Genomic DNA, 9,612 nt, shown 5'->3' with positions numbered 1-9,612 from the left:
GTATAAATATACACATTTTCTGCCCCCATGTCTTGAATTTGTGATCATTCTGAATGTATTTTAATAGACTGAATCATGCAGTGATCAGGCAGAGCGCACTCGAAATGCGCACGCGCACTAGACTTCACGTAATGCGTGCACTCTGTAGGTGTTTTGAATGTTTGTTTTTTTTGCGTCGTGAGAATATTGAGTAAAATAGCTCACTTGTCATGGTGTTATTTAACTATATCATGTTATGAATAAACTAAACATTTTTAATTTTTACCTCAGTGTGTTTCTTCTGAGTTTATGTGTGCTGTCACGCTCATTTGTTCTGAAGTCTCGAGACAAACAGAGTGAGCCTCAGCGCGAGCTTGTATTCTGTATTCTGCTAACTTACTGCAATTCTCTCTGATGACGCAGTAACTTACCGCGGTTTTCTTCGGTCTGTCCAATGATTGTAAAGTCATTAGGTCCGTCAGACTGAAGATATTTTAGCGGTAATGTGACCAAAAATAATTAAGACCCATCGAATCCGAATTGAAGACATTTTAAGACTTTTTAAGGCCTTATATTAGGAAAACGTTATTTAAGACATTTTAAGACTTTTTAAGGACCCGCGGACACCGTGTAATCTGGACATACTACATTTGCCATGTTGTCATTGTCACGTGATCTACCAGCATCAGTTGTCGCGTCATTGCCATTCATAAATCCTCTCCTGTGGCCTCATGGGATAGTAAAGGGTCCATCGTGTGCACATTTCAGAATCATGCCATAAGTAGTAGGTCATCCGGGTACTTTTTGCCTACTCTTACGAGTACTGTGAACAGACATACATCTTTTGTCACATACCGTTTATCACCTACTATATAGAAGGGAAGTATGCGGTTTCAGGTGCAACCTCTGGCTCTCTCTCTATACTTTTACTACTCAACTTCAGCTCCGCCTTTGATACTGTCTATCATGACTTATTTCCCAACTCTCGGATATAGGTATTTCTGGCGCTGCCCTTTCTTGGTTTTCATCCTGTCTCTCTGATAGACAGCTTTTACATTTCAATGAAGGTTTTATGCTCTCCTACTGTCCCCCTGAAGCAAGGTGTACCTCAGGGATCAGTTCTTGGTCCTTTATTATTCATTATCTACATACTATCCTTATGTCATTTCTGGGCTAATGACATCCAAATCTATACTATCTGTAAACCTGCACTATACACTCAAACGGATAAAAATTATGCTTGTGTGAATGAAATAATCAGATGGCTCAACTCCAAGTTTTTGAAATGAAACAAGGACAAAACTGACATTATTATTGGACCCCCTCACTAACCAGCAAAATTTGTCATGACTTGTGTGATTGATAGTAATCTCATCATACCATCCACTACTGTGAAAAATCTGTTATTTTTGATTCCACCCTCTCCTCCATATATATATATACTGGAACACTACTGGTTACCGGTGTCCTATTTTATCAAGTACAAAATAATACTGCTTACTTTTAAATATTTACATGGCTTGGTTCCCCACTGTCTTTGTAATCTAGTATTTAGTGTTGTTGCACCTCAACTCTGGAATTTTCTCCCCGGTCACTCTGTTGCATTAACAATATTTCTGAATTTAAAATGCAATGCAAAATGTATTTGTTTTCCAAATATCATAATTCTTAAATAATGTTCTGTATTCTGTTTTTGTGCTTGAATCTATGTTGTTGTGTGCCATCTTGTTTAAGTAATGCCCCTTCTTCGTTCTTGATATTTTTGCTCTAATCTACTGTTTGTAATATTCTACTCCACTGCTTTGACTATCATGTTATTATAGTCTACTATATTGCCGTTATGTTTTCTTTATAGATTAGCGTTGTCAATCTCGGGAGGCAAAACTTCAGGCCATGTTCTACTCCTGCCTCTGCTCTAATCACTTCACTGCTGTTTTAAAAGGACAGGACAAATAGTCAGGCTTCGCTCAGATGCTCTACCAAAAATATTTTGCTTCCCTACACATCTGGAATAGGTAGACATTAGACAATTACTTGGCTAAGATTTTTAATTACTTGGCTAGATTAGATGTCTTCTGCAGACCATATAAGGCAACATTTTAAAAAGTCTTCACTCACTTTTTTGCACTTTGTTGCCAATTTTCATGTAACCAAGCAAACAAAACAAATGAAGGCATTTCAATGGCAACAAAGGTACTGGAAGGTCTGCACTCATGCAAAACAAAATCGTGCACTTACAAAAATAAATAATAATTAAAATTAGAGCAGACATCAAAGAAAGCCTTTAAATGAAGAACAGCACATTGCCAAAATGCTCTCAAACTGTAGTTTAATAGTAGAAACCATTCAACCATTTCTGTCTTCATGAAGTAGTCAAAAACATTATAACTACAGAGTCTTTAAATACATAAACCTGAATAGGTGGGGACAAAAATCAAGACAGCAATTAACCAATGAACACACTGTATTTCCCAATACGATTCAATAAACAATAAACCAAAAAAGTCATGAAACAACAAAAATACCAAAATAATTAAAATAATTCCAAAAGTCCTTTTGAGAATAAATTTTAAGAAAGCTTAAGCAATTCTTTGTAAAAGTTGATGTTAACATTTCTTAATGTCGCCAAGAAAATAAGCTCATTAGACAGGTTTTTATTAACAAATTTCTCAATTAAAATGTGACGACTGATGTTATGGCAGCAAAACACTCACAAACCTGCTTATCTGATTAATGATAATATATATTATGACCTTACCTATTCCTGGATCATTTTTCATCAAATGTTTTACACTTTAAATTTGACTTTGAATAACAGATTTCCAATGTGACCTTGTGTGTATGATCTTTTCCTTTAATGTAGTACTTTGCTCATCAACATCATTGTAATTAGAAATCTTGAAGTAGAAAGTCTTAAAGTTAAAGACAAACACATTCTAAATGTTCTAAACACATTCTAAATATTAGAAATGTACTGCTGAAACTGTACAAAGCCTGTGAACTATGTAGTAATTGAAACAGCGCTGCGCAGACCGATCAGTGTTTGACATCAAAATATAGCGAGACCGTTAGTCACTTAGACCGTTAAATAGTTTTTCACCATTTTTGTTTTCAGGATGTTTTGACGGACTGGAGCCACTGAGAATGGCCCCTCCCCTAACACTATAAGAGGTGTGTTGGACTTGAAGCAGCGCTGCGCAGATCGATCAGTGTATGACATCAAAGCACCATGAGAGCTATAGAGAGCAGACGGTTTCTTATGCTTTCGAATTGCTCTCGAGGTACTTTTATGTCATACAGCGCTGCTACAAGTTGATAACACCTAAAAACTAGAGTGCATTAGCCTCTGTGGTTCGTCCGCTCAAACGCGAGTTAAGCTGCGGTCACACTACACTTTTTGTTCCACTGACTTCCATTCATACGCATGCGAATGCGTCAGACTGGAAACGCAAACCCGTGCAAAAAGTTTTCGCATTTCGCTGCGGTCCAAAGTTCAAACTTGGTGAACTCTGGCCTGCGAATTCGCATCACGTGACACCGTGTGACCAACGGCAGATCGATACGTCACAGCATGACCTCTTATCTGAATTAAGAGAATATAAATCTAAAACGGCAGCACTGCAGGAAAGTGGAGTAGATTGTAGGTTTTAATATTTTAGGTGTATTATTATTGTTTATGTGTTGAATATACGTTTTTTAAAAGATGCTGCAGAGCATGACGTCATACTACAATCGTTGCAGCGACCGAACGAATTTCGCATGCTCAAAGTGTAGTGACCGCAGCTTTAGTCGACTGTCATTACCATTAGTTACTACTGCCCGATTTTAGCAGACACGCCCCCAGCATTTGAGAGCAGAGAATACTGCTTATTTATTCAAGATTTTGATACCTTATTTTATTTAGTTGGCGGGGTTTTTTATCATTTAAATTTGGTTGGGTGGTTAATACATTTTTCTGTTGTATGATAAACTCAGAACACAAATTTAATATTGTTTTACAGACTTTAAGAATACTGAACTGAAAAACTGCAACATGTATAGCAGTAACCTCTTTTGCTCTGAAAGCTAAGAGCACCAAATACAACAGAACCATAAGCTGTCATTAACTCCATTTAATTCCAGTTGCACTGGGAGACTGTGTCAAACCATCTGTGGTTGTGCAAATAGTTTGTTGGAACTGCGTGCTTCTGTTGATAAACACAAGTTAATTCTCACACTTTAATAGTAATTTATATCCCCAAACTGTTGTGACTAAGGAACGTTCAGATTTGATCCACATTCAGTTGCGGTGTGAACGCAGCCTTCATTTTACACAGATACGTATTTTCTGGTGCCATTTTAAATTGCTGAGCCATTTGAAACTCTTTCCACACACAGAACAAGAATAGGGTCTCACATCTGCATGACTTTTCAGGTGTATCTGTAAATGCGATGGCAAAATAAATTTTTTATTACACTGATCACAATGAAATCTCATTACTCCAGAGTGATTTTTAAAATTGCTCCTTTTTCTGAATCTTTTACCACATTCAGAACTCTGCAATTTCTTTCCAGAATGAGCTTGCCAATTACGTTTCAGGTCTCGATATGTGAAACTCTTCTCAAGCTGAAGGTATGTGAGAGACTTTCCTCCAGTGTGAATTTTCATGTGGGAATTAAGGTTGCTTTTTCTGTTAAAACTTTTTCCACACTGTTGGCAGGTGAAAGAGCTTACTTCAGTGCGATTTGTCATGTGGACTTTAAGGTGTCCTTTTTGAGTGAAGCTCTTTCCACACAGTTTGCAGGTGTAAGGCTTCTCTCCAGTGTGAACTCTAATGTGGACATTAAAAGTCTGTTTATGTGTAAAACTCTTTCCACATTGAGGGCATGTGTAAGGCTTTTCTCCGGTATGAATTCTCATGTGGTGATTAAGGTTTCCTTTTCGAATGAAACATTTTCCACACAGTTTGCAGGTAAAACGGTTTTCTCCAGTGTGAGTTCTCATGTGCCTGTTAAGGTTTCCTATTTGGTTAAAGCTTATTCCACATTGAGGGCATGTGTAAGGCTTTTCTCCAGTGTGAATTTTCATGTGCGAATTAAGGTTTTTTTTTCTGTTAAAACTTTTTCCACACTGTTGGCAGGTAAAAGAGCTTCCTTCAGTGTGAATTGTCATGTGGACTTCAAGGTCTTCTTTTCGGTTAAAACTTTTTCCACATGGATGGCAAATGAAAGAGCTTCCTTCAGTGTGATTTGTCATGTGGACTTTAAAGTGTCCTTTTTGAGTGAAGCTCTTTCCACACAGTTTGCAGGTATAAGGCTTCTCTCCAGTGTGAAGTATCATGTGCCTGTTAAAGCTTCCTTGCTGCGTGAAACTGTTTCCACACTGTTGGCATGTGTAAGGCTTCTCTCTGGTGTGAACACTCATGTGGCTTTTAAGGGTTGCTTTTTGAGTGAAACTCTTTCCACACTGTTGACATGTATAAGGCTTCTCACCAGTGTGAACTCTCATGTGGACCTTAAAGTTTCCATGTTGTTTGAAACTCTTTCCACAGTGCCGGCAGGTCAATTGACTTCTAGTTCCAGTCTTCGGAGTACTTTTTCGTGAGGAAGTTATGAAATCATGTTTCTTATACTGATCTTTATCTTGCATTTCCTCCAATACTTCACTCTCCTCTTTCAGCGCCATCAGGTCTAGGGCAAAAAGAGACAAATATAAGTTAACCCCCGTTTAAAAGCAACAGTAAAACAGCAAGCAACAATGGCCCCAAATCTGCCATTTATCCTGGAGAACCACAGTCCTGCAGTTTAGCTCCAACACACTTTTGTCAAAACATTGTCCTTTTAAATAATGTTCAATTTTGCAGAGAAACTGTATTTGTGAACAATATCAGTCAGGATTTAAACGCCACTGTAACACGGATAACTTATTAAAGTTATCTCCTTCTTTTAGACCTATCAGATCTTCAACAAGAGAGACCACAACATTCTCTCAGATAACCTTTGAATTATGTATATTGGCATTTGTGGATAAGCATTATCCTGGTTTAGCTCCTATCTATCTGACTGCATCCATTGTCTGTGCAAATGAAGAGACGTCTCATCAAAGTATGGAGTACCACAGGGCTCAATATTAGGTCCTTTACTTTTCTCCTTCTATATGATTCACCTGAGAAACATTATATTTCACTGTTATGCCCATGATACTCAGTTTTATAGTTCCTCACAACCTGGCAAAACTTTACAACTATTTAAGTAAGCAGCGTGTATTAATGACACAAATGGGGTGGCTAGTAATTTTCTTCTGTTAAACTCTGCTAAAACAGAAGCATTATTTATTGAACCCAAAACATTTTAACATGCTAGTTATGCGGGTTTTTACAGTTAAGAAGTCATGTGTTGTGTTTAGTTCGTCCTTTGCAACATTTCGGAAGAAAGTTTTTCTACAAATGTTGGAATTGCGATTATCAATGTCGAAATGAGTCAATACGTGGCTCCAATGGCTTAAGTGCTTACTAGATAGTATCTATTTCTAGCATATCTACTTGATACTAGATAAAATATGATCATATCTGAATGTAGAATTACAATTCTAATATGTCTTATTTCTTTGGTCCCAAACATTAAACCACAGAAAAAAAAAACATTTTTAGTGAAAAACCGCAGGGAGCCCTTAAAGCTTCTCTTTTGTTGACAACAGATTTATACATGATTCTCAATACAAATTTGGGTAGATCAGGGGTGCAAAACTCAGGGCCACAGCCCTGCAAAGTTTAGTTCCTGTAGGGTTGAAGCTAAACTCTGCAGGGCTGTGGCCTTAACTAAGGGTTCATTTACAAGACACCATTTGCAACAAAAAAACTGAAAGCTTTCTATGCATTTTGGCAGTTCCTTTACACAACAACGGCATTTTGGGGGCCTGAGAAAGCAAACTGGAAAATGGGTTTCAAAGTGCAAGTTTTTGAAAACAATGGTGTTATCGTCTCTATGTAAACTACTTGCTCAGCTCGTGGCACTTCAATTCAAGATGGCTGGGTGGAGTTACAAGGTTTTACCAACAGCTTGAGGATCCAGTGGAGTTATGACGTTTATGGCGCTTTTCCACTGCATGGTACGGCTCGGTACGGTTCACTTTTTGGGGGTTTTCCACTGGGTACAGTACCCGGTACCTGACCATGCCGAGCCGAGTCGTACCACGCAGTGGAAAAGCGCCATTAGTCACAAGGTCTTTTTAATGCTTTCATTGTTAAATATTTATAAAACCCACAGAGAGATGTATAAGGTGACCGATAGTACTGTCGAAAAATATGGAGATACAAGGTTTTCGCCCAACATGATGTATATGTCCCTTATTTTCCTAAAAATAACCATGACTGTCCCTTCTTTTCCTTTTCTGAATTTGGCAGCCCTGTTACTTATAAGGCCCTTAATGGGTTAGCTCCTGCGTACCTAACCAGTCTTCTACCACGCTACAATCCATCACGCTCCATAAGGTCGCAAAACTCTGGACTTTTGGTAGTACCTAGGATAGCAAAGTCCACTAAAGGAAGTAGAGCTTTTTCGCATCTGGATCCTAAACTCTGGAATAGCCTTCCTGATAACGTTCGGGGTTCAGACACTCTCTCTGTTTAAATCTAGATTAAAGACAGATCTCTTTAGCCAAGCATTCACATAATGCATCTCATAACCTTGTATTCCAGTTAGGGCTGCACAATTAATTGCGATTGTCATGCACATTTTGTCTGTAAAGCCGGTTCTGTGATTAGTAGTAAATCTCCATCACCTGCTTTCAGGTGGAGCAGCATTTACTACACAGAGCCGTAGTTCTCTGACAAGCTACGCAAAATCGCGTTCATAATCACAGACGATATAATCGTAGGATTATGAAATCGACGAAATCGTTCGCGATAATGACAGCTGTTTGCGTAGCTTGTCAGTGAACTACGGCTCTGTGTAGTAAATGCTGCTCCATCTGAAAGCACGTGAAAATACCACATTTAATAACATGTTTTTACTCCAAACTCACTTCATAACGTCAGTCGAGTGTTTGAAATAAATCCTTCTGTGAGATGATGTGGCTTCTTACACAGAATAATTAAGGCACACAATATTTCATAGTATTCTAAGCAGTGATAAAGACTGTCGATTAGCATTTCATTATAGATATACTTTATTATAATGAAAATGATAATAAGACTAACTCTAATAAACACACAACTATGGCAATATATGGTTTATCTGTCACATCGAATCAATAAAAGCAGTTAAATCTTCTGTTAATTCAGATGCAGCGATAGGGATTTCCTGGATTTCTTCTTCGGGGCGTATTTGTATTTTCCACGCGAGAGCACCCTCTGGCCTTCGGCTGGAGATTTACTACTGATCACAGAACTGTGCTTCACTAAAAGATATGCATGACAATCGCAGCTTCTGTCTAATCGTGATTTATTGCCTTTGCGATTTAATGTAGATTAATTGTGCAGCTCTAATTCCAGTTATACCTGATCAAATGCACTTTATTATTATTTTGCTTAAAATGTTACGTACAGCAGCTACGCTAATTATTCTCCATTTGCTTTTCTGTTTCCAGCTCTGGATGGGCATCTAGAGATGATGCCAGCTCCAGACTGGATCCAGCCTCTTACAGAGATCGGAGAAGAGCCGACACAAACCTGTGCAAGGACTCCAGATGACACCCATCCTGAATCAATATACAAAACTGCCAAATCTTCCTTATAATGTAATTATTGTTTTAATAGCATTCATCGTTTCTGCTTAAATACCACCACTACCTAACTGCATGATTTGTGTAACAGTATAACTCAGAACTGTACATTTCCACCATATGGACAGTAGAGCCCTGCACGGGCCTCAAATATAGGCCCTAGCCCAGCCCTGGCCCGAGACACTCAGGCCCCTGGCCCGGCCCGGGTCCGACAGCTCATCAGAATTCTTGGCCCGAGTCCGACCCGAGCCCGTCTTTTTTTCCCCCCCTTCTCCCAAAACAGCTTATACTACTGTTTCAGCTATTAAAATAGTTCAGTTTTGTATGTAATGTCAAAGTGATTATATTTAGTTTCGTTTTTTTATTAAGTTAATTAAGAAAAACGTTTGGAGCATTTTTTTTTTCTCGTTAAATGTACGTTTTTTTGTTTTTTTTAAAGTAACGACCAAGCGGCCAGCGGCAGACAGTGAGTTGATCATGGCCTATGTTTGATCAATTTAGCCTTCTCAAATAATCACGACTTGCCTAAAATAAAATCTATAGATATAAAACAGTTCAAGCATATTACAATGTTAGTTTAAATGTTTAACCTATATAAATGTGCGCTATTAGACGCATATCTAATCGCTAAAGCGCGCTTTACAGGACACGGAGGCGCCGGCGTGATCACTTGCAGTGGAAACAACTTAAAATATGCCGTAATTATTGCTCATAAAGGTAAGAGTAATATATCACTCAGAACTGTAAAGGGTCTACTTTTATTTGTGTGCACATACAATATCAACAAAGCGTGTGCTTTTATAAAATAAAAGATAGCTACAGGATGTGCTTTCTGCAATTTCGGCCAGGAGCGCTTCACGATGATGAAACGAAACTCAGCGAATACTTGCCTCAAAAACTTGCTAAATATATCTATAGAAAGCTTTAAATTA

The 9,612-nt window shown here is 38.2% G+C and overlaps 1 protein-coding gene across 1 annotated transcript in view; it reads right to left on the bottom strand.

The window, feature by feature from the left end:
* Window positions 1-3,181: 3,181 nt before the first annotated feature.
* LOC107675481 (gastrula zinc finger protein XlCGF57.1-like) overlaps window positions 3,182-9,612 on the bottom strand; it is a 9,689-nt gene continuing 3,258 nt past the window's right edge. The window contains exon 3 of the mRNA XM_016469841.1: window positions 3,182-5,649. Coding sequence (XP_016325327.1) covers window positions 4,283-5,649 — 1,367 coding nt within the window. The 3' untranslated portion in view covers window positions 3,182-4,282. The remainder of the gene's footprint in view (window positions 5,650-9,612) is intronic.

The sequence above is a fragment of the Sinocyclocheilus anshuiensis genome, unplaced genomic scaffold (assembly GCF_001515605.1).
Source record: "Sinocyclocheilus anshuiensis isolate Anshui unplaced genomic scaffold, SAMN03320099.WGS_v1.1 scaffold2094, whole genome shotgun sequence".
Taxonomy (NCBI): domain Eukaryota; kingdom Metazoa; phylum Chordata; class Actinopteri; order Cypriniformes; family Cyprinidae; genus Sinocyclocheilus; species Sinocyclocheilus anshuiensis.
The sequence above is the reverse complement of the archived record's forward strand: the minus strand, read 5'-3'. Positions and strand labels throughout refer to the sequence as shown.